Source organism: Pavona decussata, unplaced genomic scaffold, assembly GCF_977016875.1.
Source record: "Pavona decussata unplaced genomic scaffold, jaPavDecu1.1 SCAFFOLD_286, whole genome shotgun sequence".
In the NCBI taxonomy this organism is placed as follows: Eukaryota; Metazoa; Cnidaria; class Anthozoa; order Scleractinia; family Agariciidae; genus Pavona; species Pavona decussata.
Window position 1 is genome coordinate 1,067,487 of NW_028145687.1, and position 21,325 is coordinate 1,088,811.

The 21,325-nt window shown below is 38.4% G+C and overlaps 1 protein-coding gene across 14 annotated transcripts in view; it reads left to right on the plus strand.

Moving 5' to 3' along the window:
• LOC146455082 (kalirin-like) overlaps nucleotides 1–21,325 on the plus strand; it is a 139,428-nt gene that overhangs the window by 61,525 nt on the left and 56,578 nt on the right. For 12 of the 14 annotated variants that reach the window (XM_085094656.1, XM_085094658.1, XM_085094654.1 and 9 more), the window contains 7 exons: nucleotides 467–835; nucleotides 8,721–8,843; nucleotides 13,005–13,196; nucleotides 14,077–14,412; nucleotides 19,493–19,852; nucleotides 20,356–20,475; nucleotides 21,093–21,284. In XM_085094656.1, coding sequence (XP_084950782.1) covers nucleotides 467–835; nucleotides 8,721–8,843; nucleotides 13,005–13,196; nucleotides 14,077–14,412; nucleotides 19,493–19,852; nucleotides 20,356–20,475; nucleotides 21,093–21,284 — 1,692 coding nt within the window. Of the gene's footprint in view, nucleotides 1–466; nucleotides 836–4,592; nucleotides 4,735–6,458; nucleotides 6,489–8,720; nucleotides 8,844–13,004; nucleotides 13,197–14,076; nucleotides 14,413–19,492; nucleotides 19,853–20,355; nucleotides 20,476–21,092; nucleotides 21,285–21,325 lie in introns of those variants that run through there. The other 2 variants (XM_085094662.1, XM_085094663.1) reach the window with 2 other exon arrangements.

The following is a 21,325-nucleotide window of genomic DNA, read 5'->3' on the forward strand; positions in this document are numbered from 1 at the left end:
TAACTGACGGCCCCTGGGTCTCCAAGGATGTCATCAAGATCTTAGCCAGAAGTGTGTCTAGATGTCCAGCAAGTCACCACTTTTTAAAAAACATCAGTGAAATTTTCACTTAATCGTTTAGAAAATTTACCAGACACATGCCTCTAGGACGCCCATTTTTCTATTTCTGCCTAAGAGCAGTTGTTCAAAGCCCAATTAAGCTAATCCTGGATTAACGAGAACTTGATTTGAGTTTAACTACTAAACATGAAAGATTTTTCAAAAAGATTTTTGTCCCTCAGTTTTGACTTAGACTTTTCTTTACTGTTAACTTAAAATTAGATCTTGAAAACATTTTTAACGAGGGAGCTGAAAACCTCGGTTAACTTTTAATCGTGAATTAGCATTAATCGGCTTTCTAATAACTGGGCCCTGGATATCATTATGATCTTTGTGTAACCAGATGTTGTAATTATTTAATCCCTAGTTCCTTCACAGTGTTAAAATCTGGCAGGAGAAGCTACAGAGCAACAATTACTTAGAAATCCAGGAAGTAGCAGAAGTGGAAAATTTGTTGTCAGATCTGAGTGATTTGCGGCAAGAGATTGAAGATGCGTTTGAGAATGTTAGTGGAGACAGCAAGGCTCTCTTAGCTGAACTCCAGAAATCTCCCTTGGTTGTTGAAAATCAGTTTCTTAATAATCCCGAGTATTCTGAAGAGGCTGGTGCTCATGTGATGGATATTTACCTTGAAGTTCACGAACACCACAGGCAACTGGGAATACTGTGCGAAAAACGCAAGACACGGCTTAAAGAATACCTTCATATATGTATGTTTGATCAAGACAGCTCTCAGGTAAGATGGTTAAGGCACTGTTACACTAGGCAATTTTCTTGCAAATTGTCTTGCAATTTTGTTGCGACACAAGTCGCACGAATTGTTGCCAAGTATAACATGCTCTGAAATGAACATGTCTCGCAATGTTTTTGTTGCCGCAATCATTCGAGAAGTAGAAGTATATAAAATACATTACCATTACTATAAACAGTCTTACTGTGAAATGCTGTACAGAAAGATGAGCCGGTTTGCAATATAAGAACAAGATTAAAATGTTGACAAGTGAATAAACTAGTACCAAGAACCATGCACGATCTTAAACAAAGGAGTGCAAAAGATTTGTTTGCTTCTGAGAAATTATACATACCAAATAATTAAGAGAAAAGAACCACCTTTTTGTTAATTTTTTTAAAACTAATATTTTTAATTAAAATAAGACATCTTTTGAAATGCAGACATCCTGTTTACATATCTCAGTGACTTACATGTATGAACTTGAAATGTCACAAGGTGGTGCTTTCATATTGTGCAACCTGTGAACGATTCTGCCAGGTTTGGAGCAGGTTTAATGAAAAACTACACCAAAGAGGAAAAAGAAACAAAAAAAGAAAAAAGAAAAATTCTTAATGTTTAAGTGTCTATCAGTTTACTTTGTTTATAATAAACAAGACATTTTTTAAATGTGTTCTGTCCTTTGAGCAGTAATTATGCAGTTTTTCAAGAGAAGACATAAATCTTCTTGTCGAATGAAAATCCAAACATATTTTGAATCTTGTTATCATCAACAAGGCATTTTTTAAATTTATTCTGTCCTTTGAGTCGCAATTATGCAGGTTTTGAAGAGAATACGTAAATCTTCTTTTCAAATGAAAATCCAAAAATATTTTGAATCTTATTATGGTCAACAAGACATTTTTTTAAAAATTTATTCTGTCCTTTGAGCAGCAATTATGCAGTTTTTGAAGAGAATACATAAATCTTCTTGTCAAGTGAAAATCCAAACATAATTTATTTTGAATCTTATATATCCTGCTGTTTAAAGGTGATCCTTTGTTGATTGCTAAAATGTCGTGAATTGAACTATGCTCAGTATTTTTAATTAGATCTCACTTGTTTATGAAAATACACAGTACATTGTACAATCAAATAAATGCCACTGTCAAAAATGATATAAACTCTTCTTACTGGTTGTTTACAGCTTAGGTATATATAGTAACTTATAAATCGGACATTTGTGATTATCATTCTTTTCAGCACTTTGAGAAAATGTTAATACTAACCTTGTTAAATTTCAGTTTCCAGACAATTTCTGCGTGGAAATTTATTTATTTTGTTGTGTGCAAGGTCTGACTTTTATTGTTGATTGTTTTGTTTACCTTAGAGCAGTTTTCAGTTTGGTGTTCTCTTGAAAGTAATTTTTCCTTGGTTCTGCTTACTCTACTCTGTGATTGGTTCGCAAACTTTGTTCCACATTCTTAACCAATGAGAAACGAGGCAAACCTAATCGTGATTTGCTCACACATATTTTCCTGTGCTAGTCGCCGTATATATACATTTATTAAAAACTGAATCATTGTATAATGCAATTCGAGGGATTTAATTGGCTTAGCAGCCATGGTGTATGAGCCATTATACCATGGTCGAGAAATGGCGACCATTAAATTGTCTGCTGGTTATTCTTGCACAGCGAAATCAGTAAGATCTAGCAATATTTCTTGATCGTTTTTAACAAAACAATTAATCCACTTGTGCTTGTTGGATATAAGATGATTATAGCCAACTTGGCGCTACGCACCTCGTTGGCTATCTATCATCTCATATCCAAAGCATGCTCATGGAATAATTGTTAAATATTTGCCTTGAGTTTGTATTGGTTGTGATTTGTTAGTAAGAGTAATTACTTGGTTTTGGCTTCACAACTTCCAAATGAAAACCACTTTTCCTTTGACTAACATTCTGCAGTTTTAAATTGCAAGGGAAAAATTGTCAATTTCCCCTTAAGTTCCTTTTTGGTAAACAATGAACAGCACCACAGCAAAGAACTGCTGTCGTCTCTTTAAGCCCCAGTATCAACATGTACATTCTCCTAACTGTTCCCATATATTTCTTGTGGTATAGTTGAGAGAATTTGTCTAAACATCAGGACATTTTATTTTGGGGATCATTTTCTTTATTCTCAAGACTTGTATGTTCAGTGAAGTTGTAATATTGTGAGGAGAAGTTAAATGCTTGTCACTATTGGGGCTTACAGTATTTATCCACAGACCCAAAAGGCTTATGCGCCTCATGGCGCGGAGAGAACTAACTAACAAAACTAGAAACACCTTGTATGTACACTAAACAGCACCACAGGAAAGTACGGCTCAGATGCTTTCATTTGAATGGTCACACTTAAGGATTTCATCCACAGACTCAAAAGTTAGAACCACCTTGTACAGCATAATAAACAGCACCACAGGAAAGTGCTGCTCAGTAGCTTTCATTTGAATGATCACACTTAAGGATTTCATTCACAGACTCAAAAGTTAGAACCACCTTGTACAGCATAATAAACAGCACCACAGGAAAGTACGGCTCAGATGCTTTCATTTGAATGGTCACACTTAAGGATTTCATAAACAGTCTCAGAAGTTAGAACCACTTTATACAGCAAAATAAACAGTTCTACAGGAAAGTTCTTCTCAACAGTGGTTATTTGAATGTTTCATCAACAGACTCAAATCCCACATTACATGTCTCAAGGCTTGCGTGTGGGAGAAGGAGTGGGTGAAATGATCAATAGATTTCACCCCCACTATCTTGAACACTGCTTATCTCGAACCTCTGGCTATCTTGGATGTAAACTTGTTTCCCTTGGATACTGTTTACAGTCATGCACTACTGGCTGTCTTGAACTGCTGCTTCTATTAACCCTTTAAGACCTATTAGTGATCAGGATGTAATTTCTCTTTTCTTTCTCACTACTTGAACAACAAGCTGGTCATGAGAAAAAACTAAATGATCACCAAAGATGAAATGACTTGATTTTTAATGAAATTCTCCCAAGTAGTACCATACAAATTACAGAGAGCACAGTTAGGAGAATCTCCATTTTGATAGTAGTGTTTAAAGGTTAAGATAGTGTATTTCCAACTCTTAGAACACTCAAAATTGTTAGCACATATTCAATGGCAGTAACCTCCCCTCCCCTCCCCTCCCCTGCAAGGAATGTTTGGCACACACTGTACCTGTTTCTCTTGGGGAGAAACCAAGCTTTCCACCTGTTGAGTTTTGTTTAATTCTGTGAACAATGGTAACCTTTGCAAGACAATTATCCCTCATTTCTTTAATCAAGATATCTTGCCGCTTGGTTGTTTATTTGCCTTCAACAACCAACCATCTTGAATATGAATTTCTAATTTATCTGGGTTTTTTTCTCTGGTTTGACTCAATGTTGTATGCACTTTAGTTTGTTGTAAATAATGCAAAGGCTTGTTTCAAATAAGATTTAGCATTTTGTTTTGGTTTTGAAGTGTAAAATTGTGAAATATTTTCCATGGCTTTATTTGCTCGTAGGTTATCTTTAACAAATTTTACCACTTGCTTTAAAAAAAACTTATGCCTATGAATATCATTGAATTTCGTTTCAGACGTTGTGGCATTACAGTAAAATTCTTTTTTTAGACAATTTTATTAAAGAGACAATTTGTGTTACACACCCAAGCGTAAAAATATCCAATCAGAGCGAGGCTTTTTTATTTCATTTTACCGAGAAGCATTTGTCGGTGACAGAAATGATTGCTTTACATGAATTTCACCTGTAACACGGGGAGTTTCTCCGTTCTTTAGTCTTTTAAATGTGTGAGGTATTGTTGGATCTGGTTTTGCGCACAGATCATCCAAATGAACTTCTTTACAGATACTGGATAGGTAGAATGGTGAGTCAGTATTCTCTTATTTGATTTTTCTTCTCTAAGTAAGCCGGAAAACCCGCGATACCCGAGTGTGATAATTTTATCATATTATATTCATGGTTGAGTTGCAACAGAAAAGACCAGGTTTCGGAAAGTTTTAGGCTTTGTATAGCTGAAACGAATAATTCTATTTTTATAACACGAAAATGTTGTTCTTAGGAAGTTCGTTGAGCATAAGAAAGTGAAATGAATTTTAACATGTGGTGTTGGGTTTCTGAATATTCCATGGCTATTTATTATCTAGCACTTTGTTTTGAATTTAGCAACTGACGCGCGTTTGAGATTAATGCTAAGATTTCTATGCTTTTCTGTACACAGTGACTTAAAGTTCGGCATGTATGTTGACTCTTAGTCGAAGTATTAGACGGCTTGCTTGTAAAGTGCTGTACGGCTGCTAATTCTAATAATTATTCAATGTGGAGTTTCCTTTCACTTAACGTGTCACGGTAGCCGGTTGGAAATTATACTTGAAAATGTTATCAGCGAATTATATTGGTTCTGTCTTCAGTCGATCACGAAACAAAAAGCCGCGTTTCTGATGTTGGGTAAAGTATTTTTTAAGCAATTGAAACATAGATTTGCTTTTAAATCAACATCCGTTTACTCGATCAACTCAATATTTAGCTCCTTGCAATTAAAGTGTTGTGTTTCTATAATTGAGAGGCGAGTGTTTCGCCGGTCTGGATCGTTCGCTAACCTTATGGCTTGATATTCTGAACATTTGAAATCTTTATCAGTTAATTTCATGCATAAAACAAAATTAAGCTGGTAAATATGTGTTTATGATCTGAGTTAGATTTATTTCGTTTTCACCAGACGTTTAATCTGATATATATTCTATGTTCTCATCCAGCTGATTTCAATGTACATGTACATCTGCTCTTTCGAAAGTATATATATTCTCGCTGAAACTTTAGAACGCATATTTTACTTCAAAAGTGAGCAAAACTGTCAAAGCATCGACTTGAATTTAAAATTTGAAATGCAGTTCTTTATCTAAACTGAGCACCTGTTGAATAGAATACATGGCACTTCTCCCAGCGCTTTTATTTACATGCTCAAGTTATGCTAATGTATTCACGGCGTGGTGTGCTATGAAAATTTCTCTCATTGTGTTGTGGGCAGCAAACAAGAGGCGTGTGACAGCTAAGTCCTTTTATGAAGAAAGTGTATTGTTAGGTTAAGCTATCTTATCAAGCTATTCAATGGATTGGCTCTTGGCGGATCGTTGGTGTAAAGTGATTTCTTTGTGATAGCTTCTGTCAGTTGGATGAATTGAAAAGAAGCTGTCTGCGTTTTGAGATGAGTCGTGAATGAAGTGAAAACTCGGTTAGTGTGAAGCAGGAGTTATATCTGTCAGATTTTTTGATTATTTTATTGGCAGGCAGGTGTTTGGGAACTTGTCGTTAAATTTTAATATGCCTCCGCAAGTAACTGTGTTTCAAAATATTAAATTCTCCCCAAGTTCGCTAAGCTGGCGTGCCAAATAAAAAACTGAAAGACAGAGCCTTAGCATTATGCTAAAGCGGAAGTTTTGGGAATGACAGTTGCGGCATTGCTCTTAAAAAAACGCGTGGCTTTCGTTTTGAGAGGTCTGCGAACGTTTGGTACAGTTTGGTACATTTTGAGAAGGGTTATTTTCAATGCAGCGCTCAGGAATTTCAGATGTGAAGTACACAAGGAAACTATACATACTCTCGAACATGTCTGCGAAAATGGTATGTGGAACAATAAATCTGTTTCTTCATTTCTCTTTGCTTTCGTGCTCTCCCTAAAAAATCGGACGTTGTTTGAAAACATAACATTCATCGACTCCAGCCAGAAATCTGTAGGGGCATTTGCTATCATAACATTTACTTGAATAACTGATGACTCTGTTGCAAGCAAGCACAAAGCTTTGTGCATTTCGTGTAGTCCTGCGATGAAACTGTATTGTATTGAAAAATATCAGTGTTCAGCTTGCTTTGTGCTGGAGGCAGTTCAGAGACTAGATGTCTAACCCACGAAGGTTAATGCTGTGCTTTCCAGTGAAACTTCGTGATTCAATTCTGTTGCACATGACAAAGTGGTGTCTTTATTTACGATGTAACTAGAGCTTTGACCGATTCATTTATGCGCTATTTTTTGACTGGAAAATCATTTTTCTCTCTCGGGATATTTGTTGCTTGAATTACAATCCAATTCTTCTGCAAAAAGGCTTTTTAGTTTAGTCATTATCTTGTTTTTGCTTGTTCAAGTTCCTTGTCTTCTTTTCCCCTGTGTAGTCTTTTCAAAGATTGACCTTGCAGGTTTTAAATTGACAAATGACATTTTTGAATTATGCCTTTAATCAAATTAATGGATTTACTGTTCATAATACATGTACATTTTGCTTTAAACTTTACTCATGAAATTTATTTGGTTATTTCTTTACAATACATAAATAATTTAAGTATGTACAAATACAGTAGCAGGTTTTGATACTCCAATGCAATCGGGATAAACATTTCTTTGTGAACACTTTGTTTCCAAACTGAAATATAAACGTAGGAATTTATGTTCCCACGATAAATTCATGTATTATGGCCTCAGACTAGGTGCTCTGGTCTGGTTCTCGGGCACGGGAACAAGTTTGAACATAGCTTGTTTTTGGTGCCTGAGCAAAAATCTCGGCACCGTGCCCGGGCACGGGCACTTCCTCAGAGGGTAGTACTCGGGCACCGTTCCTACGCACGGGCACTGGTCTGAACAGGATGTTGTCAGTTCCCGCGCTTTTTCCTCCTGCTACTGGTCTGAACTGGATTTTGTCAGTTCCCGCGCTTTTTTCCCCCTGCTACTGGTCTCAACAGGATTTTGTCAGTTCCCGCGCTTTTTCCTCCTGCTACTGGTCTGAACTAGGTTTTGTCATTTCCCGCGCTTTTTCCCCCTGCTACTGGTCTCAACAGGTTTTGTCAGTTCCCGCGCTTTCCCTCCCTGCTACTGGTCTGAACAGGTTTTGTCAGTTCCCGCGCATTTTCCCCCTGCCACTGGTCTGAACAGGATTTTGTAAGTTCCCGCGCTTTTTTCCCCTGCGTCCCTGCGATGCATGAAGAAAAAAAAGATGGCGGGCGCTAGAAACGATTGCTGCACGGAAACCAAAGGAGTCTGAACAACGTCCTCCTCAGGGCCCTGGCGCTGCACGGGAGGCTAGTCTGAACCGGTATAAATTTTGAGGTGATTGTTTTAAAATTTATACAAATTCTCCTCACTGTCCTCCATAGATTTCTTATGAAACTTGGTGGGAGAATTTGTTTGAAGATCATGTTATTTTGTCTTGGTTGATCATTTCCTCTATTCTCAAGACTGTGATGTTTGTGATACAGTGATACTGTAAAAAGAAATTAGATGCTCTTTACTATTGGAGCGTAAAGAGTTAACTTTGTTCAGTGGCTCGTAAATTGGCGGCTTTAACCCCGAAAGATTCTCACCCTACTTAATCATCCTTCTTGCAAGCTAACCAGCCAGGGTACCAAACCAAAGTAATTACTCTGGCCAATTGCAACAGATGTAAACCTCACAACGAGCCAATCAGAATTCGAAGCAAATACATGTAACTGGCGCCAAGCGCGGGAAAACGCGTGCGGCCAAAACACGATTGGTTTTGGTTTGGATTCCCATTGGTTGAGAAAGTGGCGTGAGTTTTGTTAACTAATCATAGAACGTAGTAATGCAAAACCAAAGCAAACGCGAAATTACTTTCGACACGGTTGAAAACCGATCTATCCAGGAAGTGCATATTCACGAGTAGTTTTGAAATTATTTTCAAAATGATACTTACGTTTCTCTGATCATGCAACTGTGAAAAATTTTTAGATCCCGACCTTAAAAATGTGCACCTGACCGTTCTTTCCGGCGAGATCTCACTAATGGAAAACGCCCTTAGATCTCACGGTTGTGTCTTCTCTGTAAATCATTTACGTGTTTGCTTGCAGGTGATCAAGTGGATCGAAGAGCATGGAGAGACGTTTCTGTTGAAGCACACAGGTGTTGGAAAGTCGCTCGTAAAGGCAGAAGCTTTGCTCAAGAGACATGAGGAGTTTGAAAGCATTGCTCAGGTAAGTGAGTTTGAAAGAGAAATTCAAATTTTTTCTGTTATTTTAAGAAACAGTGTTACATCTCGACTATATTCCTTAGTCGGTTATTGTGAAGTTACGAATATAAGGCTTACATTCGTTCAAAGGACCTTTTAGGGGCTTATTGCCTTGGAGGGCGTGTTATTGGAGGGAAGTTTGCGTTTCAGAATTGGTGGGTTTGACAATACAGTTTAAAACACTAAGCCAACAGCTAAAACACTCTAGCAGACTGATGGGTCCATTTTCTTGGACTTGGGGGGTGGTGATTGGGGTTATATTCGTCATTTTACAAAATATCATGAAGGTTGTTCTAGGAGTGGTCTTCAAACGCAGTGATTTCACCGAGAAAAGAAATTTGCTGTTATGTACAAGTAATTGTTAAAAGAGGTGATCGCTCATGGAGGTTTAACCGTATTCTTATTATGCTACAAGCATCTTGATATTTTGTGGATAAAACACATGCTGATCGTCACTCTTCGGAAATCATTAAAGATATGTTATTTAATCTGGGTGAACATTAATTAGTGTTGACCCATTAATTTACTCAGTGGCCCACTTAGAACTGCAAAAAGATAACGTTTATTTTTCACTTTCGAACAACTCGAAAACATGCTGCACTTCAAAGGTCACGAACATGGATTTTATTAACAGACACCAAGGATTACCCTTGGTTCGAAAGCCTTTCTTTCTTCCTTCTCCTCAAACAAAAGGACCAAAAATGAGCCGTTAAGTGGTGACTACTCCTTTGCTTGGAGGTCGGGGATTGGGGGATGGGGGGTGGGATGCTCCCTATAATGGACTATACGGGGAGACTCCGCGCCCCAAAGGGGTACCTTTTTCAGCCTGGGGGTATGTAAAAGGGTAGGGATTTCACCGGCTGAAGTCTGGAAAAGGGTAGGAAAATTGTCATTTAGGTACTTAAAAAGGGCCTTTCAAAATATCTCAAACAGAGACCCTACGAAAAAAGAAAGAGTGTTTCTACTGTAGGTTTGTGAGGGGTAACATTTCTTATGGGAGGTATATGAAAGGGTTAACTTTCCTGTCAAAAATGGTATATATAAGGGTAAGGGTTTGGACCTCGGAGCGGAGCTTCCCCGTATAAACTTTATTGAGTAGCCCCCCCTCCCCCCCCCCCCCCCCAGCAGGCCCGTTTGCGGCTCGTTGTTACTGCTTCATTCGCGACTCAAGTTTGTTTGAAGACTTAGAAGAGAGAACTAGCTAGGCTTAGATGGGAAAGGGATTTTCTTATACAATTTTCGTTTGGATTCTGGCCAGTCAAAGTTGAGACTGAAGATTTCACGTTGTTAAAATGCCGTATGGTAACATTACTCCTTTCTTGATGAAGAGCAGGTTTTTTGAGCCTGAGATGCAAATCATTACAAGATTTTTTGGCATCCTAATCGCCGCTTGCTGAAATAATTTAGTACCGGGAAGAAAAAGATTGTTTTAGTTGTTAATTTATTGTATAGTTTCCCAAAGTAAGCTTCAAAATTGTTTTCAAGAGAAAATACTTGAAACGAGGTTTTGATTAAACACTCAATTCAGTCAATTCAGCATTTAAAAATGTTTTTTAGTACGATACCAGAAAAAAAGTGTAATTTGTTCGAAGAAACGCCCAAGGAAAATTTATTTCTGATTTGTTAATTTGCGATGAAAATAATTCGAATGAACACAATTTGTAATTTCTCTTCATTTGACTGATTGATTACAAACATAATGTGATTGCCTAATGTCTTTTTCCTGTGTTGTTCTGTTTAATTGATGAAATAATTTTTTAGCTTTTCGTTTCTTTTCACCCCTGCTGTTTTCGTAAATTGTGGGTTTTTAATCCCATCAATTTTACTTGTGCAATGCAGTGCAAACCGTTGATATTTGTGGCAGATGTTGATTTAATTACGGAATTTTCCTGTTCCGGAATAGCTACATGGTCCATTGTAGCGGCTTTTGTCTGATATAATTGGCTCAAATTATTAAAAATAGTACAGGTTCCATTTGAAAAGCCCCCTGGCTACTGGAGCGGGTAGAAACGAGTTGGGGGTGTGGACGCCTTACTGTGAACTTAAAGGGACAGTATCACGCTATTTTTTGTAACACATTGAATATTCAGTTGATAGCAGCCAAGATATAATGACCAAAATTCCATTAAAAGACTATCAGAATGCAAAGAAACTATCCACGGATATTTTCGCCGGCAAATGACCAAAATAAAAATGGGTTCAAATTTGAAAACGCCGGGCCGACGTTTCCAATTTTCGCTGTCGTAACGTACTAAAAATCGGTTGTACTATATTTTGGTTCAACCTTTCGTCTCAGTAGAATCACTATTAATATTTCTTTAAATTAGCGATTTAGAAATGAATTAACACATTTAGTGAATGCTTGCCCAAAATCATGTGACTGGACTTGAGGGTCTCATATGACAAGAGAGGGCTTAAAAATAGGGAAGAGAAGAGAAGACAAGGGGGTGGAGCGATTGGTAAAACTGTTTTGTTTCGATTTACCCAAGATATAAGGATCGAAAGTTGATGATCTTGTATCTTTATGATAAACTTTTTCTTTTGGGCTTACCAACATGTAAGAATCGAAGTATCTCTTTTCTTATTCTTTTTACTTTTTCGTTCTGCAACTGATTTTAAAGTTTGTCATAAATTTTTTTTCTGTTTGCTTTTCTGATAAAGCCATTTCGCTCCCTGTTTGCCAACGTGCAAGATTCAAAGTTGATCTTGTACGTCTTTTTTCTTTTTTGGTTTTTCTATTGTTTTAAAAATAATCTAATTTTCATTATTTCCGGCAAGACTTACAGGCGCAAGGGAGTAGTAATCATTTAAGTCTTCCTTCACTTCCTCTCCCCTATAAACTAATTGTTGTTCAGTGTTAAGGTCCAAAACTAGCCCTTAAAGCATTGCGTCGTCTTTACTCAAGTTGTGCGGTTCTTGATGTTCGTGATTTTCAATTGGTTTAAACTGATAAGTTCGCTTTTAATCCCTTTACAATTCATTCCTCCTTTGCGTGTTGCTCTTTTGCGAGAGATAGTCGCAGTTAACCTTGTACAAATGTTATCGCAATTGTGCCCTTTTGTCGTTCTGTTATAAGAGATATTTGGTATTTTAGTCAGTTTAATTTCGTTTTGAAGTGTCATGGCACGCTCATCCGTTTTTCACTGAGACAACAATTCGAAATGTGGAGAGGAATTAACCCTTTACATCCGAAAAATCCCGAATCATCTAAATTTGACAGTGGGGAATGTTGAGAGGAATTAAATATATTTTAAATTCCTTTGCCCTGTAAAATTTTGAAAGAGTGCCAACATTCGAATTTTTCCAAAATGTACACTTTTGAAAAATTGATTAGCGACTGGTATTTCTGCAAGATATTGTCCTGGTGAGTTATTTTAATGATCTATAAATGTTTTCACCGATTACCCGTTTCTTGAAAAGCAGAGACATATTTGTCACACGATCCGATGGAGGAGAAGATTATTATTTCGTTGTTATTTGCTAAAACCGTATTGTAGTTAAATCACGCTATGTAAACACAGCTCTACTTGAAATTGTTTGTATACATCTTCTGATTACGAACCAATATTTGATTACTGCCTGTGCATTTTTACTTTTTTAAAACAGATATTTATAATTCTTGAAGGCAAATTTACCTCAACTTGAGGGCCTGCTATTAGCGCTTGGCTCTATTTTTAAAAACGAGTTAATAGTTATTTCATCAAGTTACTCTCAATTGCTGCCCAAAATACATGTGTCACCAGTTGTGGAATCCGCGAGCAGTGTTATTGCGATGTAAAGCATCTGCCCTTTCCAACAATTCCAAACTCGAAAGGAGAAATAAAGCCACCAATTTCTTGTTCAGAATTCTTTAAAAACCCACAGGGAAGTAATTTTATTGAATGGTTCCACTTGAGGAGTTCAACCATAACCAGAGTTTATATCAATTGACACGAAGAATGAATGGACTGACACGAAATCTTTGAAAAATTTGTCGGTTATTTTAGGGAGTGGAGAAATATTTCCGTGAGTTGCGGAGTGACGTTTATCCGATTTGACTCCTGTGTGTGTCTAAGTTGTTGCTTATTTTAGAAATAAAAAACTCGTAAACGCATTTTAGAGCATATCTTGCGGTTTTGCGTTTCAGAATACCTACACAAACGCAGCTAAGCTCTTGGAAGCCGCGCGTCATTTGGCGAGCTCCGGAGAGTGCAACCCGGACGAGATCCAGAAGCGGGTCGACTACTTTGAGAAGCGAGTCCAAGAGTTCATTGATCGTGTAAACAGACGGAAAACCCTGCTGAAGTTAGCTGTCAATTTCTATTCCCGGACACAAAAGGTTTGTCAACTTGATTGTGCATATTGATTTCGAAGTTAATTATCAATCGCACTTCCTGGAGGGTCATTTGTCAGCAAGTAGTGAGGTTGCGTCGTATTCGCGCGCGGTCGGATTTCAGTTGGGAATTGCCAGTCTTCGGTCATGGGAAGATTCTTTCAACGTGACGCTTTAGGCGCTCTGTGTGTCCGTCTGTAAGAAGGCTTCATTTGTCTTGTTTATAAACATGTTTCCAGCGGCCCTGATGCGACCTTTGAAGGTGTGCAATGCGGCCATTCTGCAGGCGAGTTGAGAGTTTCATTGTGCTTTCATTATGTTATGTCAATCCTGTTTAGCTAGAGGTTACGCGATCTTATCGAAATCCTAGTCTCGAAAGGACGAATTTCTAATCTTTTAAACACAGTGCCAGACGAAAACCTCTTTCGTTGTAGTTGTTTTGGGACATTCGTAAAGTACGTGTCATGACTGGCAAATTCAGCGCTGTAAACAGGAAGATGTTTGAAGCCATTTCCATCATCTTGTGACATTTATTTATTTATTGACCTAGCTATAATTTTACAGCCAATGTTGCGCTGTCAGTCAATGAGACTTCTAGAATTGGCTCAGATCGGTCGTGCGCGCATGCATTGGTATGCAATTCTCTAATTAATTTTTGAAATTGTGAGTTGATACGCAAGATAGCGCAGCGCCAGCAGCAGGCCTGGCTTTCAGCGCGGGTAGTTCTCACGGGACGTACCAGGGGACACTCGACCACTCGTGATCTGACAGTAGTAAATTTTGTCCGCTCACTCGAAGCGTGCAAAAAATGAGCGCATTCGAGCTTGATACGGAGGATGACTCCACGGTCGCTTTCGTAATAACGCTCTCGTCTTTGTTTTTCCAGCTTTCTGAGCTTGTGGAACAGCTGAAGGCGCAGCTCGAATTGGAAGAAGTATCCGATAACCCAGACAATATTGCTACGGTGCTTACCAATCTGAAACATCAGGGAGAAGCTACTTTGGACTCCATTCATACCGCCATTGATGAAGGCGAAACGATTATCGAAGAGCTAAAGCTTGCTAGTTCGGACGGCGTCGACTCAAGCTCGCTTCAACATGTGGAGAAAGTTATCAAGGAGCTCGACCGAGTCAGGCGGGCTATTGAACATTCGTGGACGCGGAGACGGCAACAACTGGAATTATGGCTGCAGCTGAGGGAATTTGAAAGATCCGCAAAGCTGGTATTTATAATACATCTTGATTAATTGTCTGTGGTGTTAATCTCGCCAAAGAAATCGGATATTTTCACGTCCTCCTCAAGAATCGATTGCACATATGTGAACGGAAATTCCTTGTGAAATTTTCCTACGTAATCGAGCACAAAGTAACACTAATTTTGGATTGTTCAAACTGCACTTGATTTGTCTTGTTTTCATTATTCGTAGCTCAGACAGAAACCGGATTCGCGTAAATGCAAGATCTTCGTAATTAAAGATTCGTATGAACCACAAAAGCCATGAACATCCGCATAGAGTTTGAAATACACGTTAAATAGGATAAAAACCAAGTGGAAATGAGGCTTTCTTGCGGCTAAGATAATATAAACCGTGCCATAGGTCACTTTACTAATTTTGCGTGTTCGAATAGCTCTGTTGTATCCTTTTGTTTCGCAGGCCATGTTTTCATTGGAATCTTTTCTCGGGCCATTAGCTTGCTTTAATACGCGAATGTTTTTCACGCAAATTTCCGAGTAACGGGAATGTTTCATTGCTTGTCAATTTTGGCAAGTTTTCTTGGCAAGGGTTCGAGAGTTGCCGACTCGTACCTCGAAATTGGGGCTACAGAATTTTCGTAGCCAAACATCCAGAATGCATTAAAATTCTTATCTTTGTCCCGAAACACCAAAGTAAATAAACATTTCTAATTCGCCGCGTAATGATCTTTATATATTTTGCAATGTGATACGATCCACCGTGTGTCAGTGAAAGCCGGCGCTCTAGACAACAACTATCGCAAAACCTCAGCTTGTTCAGGTACAGGAAATATTAGGGCTGTTCTTTTGCTATTTTATTTAAAAAACCTCCAGTATCTTTGCAAGGATGGTTATGTTTTGTTCTCAATCGTCATACAACCCAATCATTCTATGCATTCTACATACTTCGCACATTGGTGAAGGTCATGAACCTTCGGTTTTCGCATGCACGTTACAACACACGAAGAGTCCATTCTTTATCTTTAGGCAAAACATATGTCAACGTTTCCATTTAGCAAGTTCATACACAGAGCGCTTTAATTTACAAAATCCACTTCTCATTGAAATTGACTGCGTTACGCTTCGACGCGGTTTGTTTCATCTTAGCTTTCTTTTGTTCTGTGAAGTTTTCCTTTGTTTGAATCCATTAAAAAGAAGAGGGAGTCTATTTCGATCGCTTGACAAAGTGACCCCACATTCAACCCTTCATTCAACGAATGTTTATACTTTTAGTCTAAGATGGAGTCTTAAACTGCAGCCACGCAAATTGAAGCTTCGACTTATACCTTTGTGTCACTGTTTAGTTTGCAATCTTCGCAAAACAACTTGACAAACTTGTGCTAAAGTTACTAAGCAAATAAATTGGTTTATAAAAATTCAAGCTCTTAAGACATGTTAAGACGCTACCAAAAGACTGCTAATTGCAATAATTAGAACGGGCGGACATGCTACATGCTTTGACGCTTTCATGTTTGGAAGTTTTCTCGAGATTGGTACTATTTTTTCTCTACCAGTTTTTTTAGCTTTGGTGTGAATGATTACACCCTCAGGTTCGATATTATTCCGGTTCTGTTCGGGTTCATCTGGCAATTGAAAGTCCACGCTGAACTTTTTCTTTCTTAAAAAAAAAAATGACCTTCTTTGTTAGCGTAAGAAATAGCACCGTGGGAACGAACCAGTAACATAGTACGTCGTGCTCATTTTAGATATAAGCTAATTATTAGCTTATATCTTATCCACAGACTCAAAAGTTAAACCCACCTCCTACAACATTATTAACAGTACCACAGGAAAGTACTGCTAAGTAGCTTTCATTTGAATGGTCACACTTTAGGATTTCATCCACAGACTCAGAATTTAGAACCACCTTGTACAGCATAATAAACAGCACCACAGGAAAGTACAGCTTACTAGCTTTCATTTGAATGTTCACACTTAGGGATTTCATCCACAGACTCAAAAGCTAGAGCCACCTTATACAGCATAATAAACAGCACCACAGGAAAGTACTGCTGAGTAGCTTTCATTTGAATGGTCACACTTTAGGATTTCATCCACAGACTCAAAATTTAGAACCACCTTGTACAGCATAATAAACGGCAGCACCACAGGAAAGTACTGCTCAGTAGCTTTCATTTGAATGGTCACACTTTAGGATTTCATCCACAAACTCGGCAAAATACAGACCAATCTTTTACAGCATAATAAACAGCACAACAGAAAAAATTCTGGGCAAAACTTTACATTTGAATGACCAACCACACTTTAGAATTTTATACACAAGCTCGAAGTTTATGCTCTAGAACTTTCATTTTACCCGGCCACGAATTCCAGAAAAGTTTGAACCACTTTGAACGGCATACGAATGGACCGGAAGAACGGCTTATTATAGGTTTTAGCGCCGTATTAAAAAGTTATAATTTCTTAATTTGTGGCATACTCCCATAAAATTTTGTAACGCTATCTTTAAACAACATCATCACCGAATCGGCACTTTGTTTTGTCAGTCATCAACTATTAACCGAGGAATGTGTTCAAATCTACAGCTGCAAAATTGACTTTCTTTTCACCTAATCTCCCCTCTGTGTCAAGTTGATACGAAGTGTCCTAAAATTTGAATCTGTGGATGAATCCTAAAGTGTGACCATTCAAATGAAAGCTACTGAGCAGTACTTTCCTGTGGTGCTGTTTATTGTGCTATACAAGGGGATTCTAACGTTTGAGTCTGTGGATAAAATCCTAACGTGTTACCCTTCAAGTGAAAGCTACCGAGCAGTACTTTCATGTCGATAATGTTGTTTATTTTGCTGTGATTAAGAGCGGCTTTAAAGTCCCGAGGTCTAACCATTTCAAATGAAAGCTAGTGATCAGTATTCTTCTGTAGCAATGTTTATTATGCTGTGAGCTTCCATCTAACGTGAGTCTATCGATGCAATTCTTACAGTCAACCCAGGTCACGCGTGAACGATATTTTTGAAATTTGAACGGAGTTTTGAAATTTACATGTCAGTTTTGAAAATCGCCAACGAGATTTCAGAGTTCCCGTATAAATTTCCCTAGCTTATTGACGGTGTAAAGCTATGAATTTTTCTTTACACTGCAAAATTGAATATTTCAAGAATAACAATTGTTTCCCAAGTATTTTGAATCTTTTTTTTTTTTTTTTTTCAGTTAATGCGTCTTTTTCGGAACGATTTCCAGAGAAATGTCCAACATTCCATTCACACGTCGGACATTACAAAGAGAAATTCGAATGTTCATTTCATTCTTGGAAATACTGTTCACGCGCGACCTGGGTTGACTGTAATTGTGATTAATAAAATGAAGCTATCGGTCACTACTTTTACAGCGGTGCTGTTTACATTGCAGCACAAGATTGAGTCTTAGGGTAGAATTCGAAAGTGTGAAAACTGATAAATATTACCTTCCTATGATAGCGTTTTTTCAGTTTTAAGCTCTTCCTCTTTTAATTTTTTGAGGTTATAAGTTGATTTCGTGCCACGCACGTTTACTTCAAATGGCAGGTTAATTCGCGTACTTGAAATAATCTCTTGATTTACCCAGAGGCGTCAATTTGACGTCTGTATGTGACGTAAGCTGATCGTTAGCGGCTTTGCTATCTCAGCGAGGATTGTCGATGATTCGTTGGTTCAACTGAAAGGATAAACTGCCATAGAGAAAGTAAGAAAGAGTTGAGGCATGGGGTCAGCGAAAATGTACGCCACAATTACAACAGCTTCCAGAATGCACACACTTGGATTTCACTGAAAAAAGTTAGAGCCCGCTTGTGCAGCATAAGAAAGTGCTGCTCAGTAGCTTTCATTTTAGTGGTCGCACTTTAGGATTTTATTCACGGACTCGAAAGTTAAAAGTACCTTGTACAACATAAGAAACGGTACCATAAGAAAGAACTGCTTTCTAGCTTTCATTTGAATGGTCACACTTGAGGATTTCATTCAGAGACTCAAAAGTTGGAACCACCTTGTACAGCATAATAAACAGCACGCGACCAAAGGAAAGTACTGCTCAGTAGCTTTGAATTGAATGGTCAGACGCCAAGATTTTATCCACGGACTCAAAAGAGAGAAGCATCTGCTGCGTTAAATATTATCACAAGAAATAACACGTTTCAATTCAAGCCAACTGTCTTGTTTGCTCGCGTGCTCTGTTCCCAGTAAGGTTAAACGTTTTTCTGTTAAGCTTACACGACAGGGATAACGCGACCACCAGCGACGCGTCAGTGAAAACATAATTATTTCATCGTCAGAGCAGTTAAATTTTTACATTTGTCAAGTTTTCAAGAATTTCACCTTTTCTTTTTATTGTATAATAAACAGCACCACAGGAAAGTACTGCTCTCAAGCTTTCATTTGAAGGGTACACTTGCATATGTCATCCACAAACCTAAATGTAGAATCAGATGAAACGAGAAAGATTTGACGGATAGGAGAAGAGGTCAAGTGCCGAGATAAAAATGACAGACTTAGGCAAGATAAACTGTTCTAGAAAATCCATGGCTAGACAAAAACATTGCCGTGTGAGTTGTAGCTGCTTATAAGTAAAGCCAGCCCGACAATACGGAACCCAGAAAAATAAATTCTAATAGTTTAATCAGTGGTGAGGTACAAGTGAATGCTGTTTAGAATTTCATGGCAAGGTAATGTTTAACCATTGAAATACAAGTGTATCTGAATCTCTGGACGTTACGAGGCTTGTTTGCGTGACACACAAATTCAATGTGAGGAATCACTAAGCTGTGCTTGAAAGTATGTTTTGCTCGTTATATTAAGTGTATGATATCGCGCCTGTATATGACCTGTTTTCAAAATGGCGGGAAAATCATTGGGCGTTTTCCATTTGTCGGCCAGACCGGGAAGTTCGTAAACGGAATGTACCAATTTGAAGGACAAGTTTTATCTTAGTCCTTAGAATTTCGTCAAAAATAGCACGGACCATTTTCAGATTGACGGTTTTTCAACATTTGCTGCACCATCCCTTCAAAATGACGCATTCAATTCGATTTATTGTGATCTCAACCAACACTGTGCTCTTTTTTTTTTTTTTTGCAGCTCAAAGATCGTCTAGAAATTTGCGAGGGTCATTTAGAAAAAGGCGGCCTAGCCCTGGATCTTCCGCGTGCAAAACAGTCTCTCGCTTATCACGAGGAGCAAATGAAAGACATTGAAAATGCTGCAATGAGAACGTTCTGTCGAGGCGAAGAGCTCATAGATTATTTAAAACAATCCGAGATAGAACTTCGCGTCAAAGATCCTTTGACTTTAGAGAATATTGACGCTCAAACGCATATTCATAATTTACTAGAAGTTTTACATCGAAAAAGGAGAGACCTTCGGGATCTAGCAGAAGAGAGGAAAATTAAGCTAGAACAGAATTTGTTGTTGCGTCAACTGGAAAGTGATGCAAAACAGGTGAGTAAACTAATCAATTTCTAATTTCTCATTACGATAACACCACTGAGAGAACAATAAGGTTATGAGAATTCACTACCTGATCACTCCGTAGAGGTGGGGTTGGGATAGAAGCATCTTGAGCTTGAATTGTCTAGAGAGGCCCTGCCTGTATTTTACTTTTTAAATCTCGTTTGTGTTTGTTATTAATTCGGTATTTTCCGTCAGGTTCTGGTTGTCGGCAGTGTTCTTTTAGGCGAAGCTTACTACTTTGATAAAGGCGGGGGTAAGCTAGGTCCGAACTCAGAACACAACTCTTCGGAGACAACGCTTTCTCATTATCCTTTCTCCCTTTGTGTTCGTTTCTATCTAGGTATTTTTCGTTAGGTTGTCGGCTGAGTTTCGAATGGCGAAGCCATGCTTTACGCCAGTACCGACCTGGGAACATCACTGGTTTAAGATAACTTGTGCTCTCATTACCTCTCTCCCTTTGTGTTCGTTACTAACTCGGTATTTTACGTTAGGTTGTCGGCTGGGTTCGGAATGGCGAAGCTATGCTTTACGCCAGCACCGAACTTGGAACATCACTGGTTGAATCTGAAGCGCTACTGAGGGAACATGAGGAATTCCAGAGGGCTATTGAGGTACTGTAAAGTGTGTTAGCTAACTTTGAAAAAGCAAAAATAATCCCTTCGTACAGGTCCCGGAAATCCTGGAAAGTGCTTGAATTTTAGCCTTACATTTACCCGGACTAGAAAGTTCTTGAAAATGGTAGGTAAGGAAGTCCTGGAAAATCCTGGAAATCGATAAACTCAAGTAATAAAGTTTTCTTGAAAGGCATTGAGGAGCAGCGAGACGGGAACATCCAACAACTTAAAACTACTTAATGTGCATTAATAGGTTGAGGAAAAAAAAAACTTTCTGAGACTTGAAAAAGTCCTGGAAATTTGTCTCTGATAAAGGGTATGAACCCTGTATCCGCATTGAAAACGTAGCGCGGAAACGCGCGCGCAATGAATGGCGCCTTACACGGCTGGACACGCAGGAGTTTTTTTGACGCGTCTAATTCGCGAACGAACTTGCACAAAACACGCGTGAGCACACTTAGGTCTCGTGATTGCGCGCGGTTCAAATCAAATATAAAAAACTCTTTTGTTTGAAGTCTTGGCCAATGGCAAAAGTTACAATTGCCTTATCTTTTTGTGTTTTCTTCGACATGATCCACTGAAGAAAACTATTTCTTCCTGCTCTTTCATTTCAGAAAACATGTCAGAGTGCCACAGAAGTGCAGCAACGAGCAGACAAGCTGATCAAAGATGGCCACTTTGATCCTGACGCCATCTGGAACTGCGCAGAGAACATGAGTAGGAGATGGCAGCATCTGATGAATAAATCTGAGGAGAGAAGAAAAGTTGTTATGGTCTCGTACAGCTTCTTCAAGTCTGCTGAACAGGTAATATCAAGAGCGAGTTGGTTTACTGGAGGCCTTCGCAC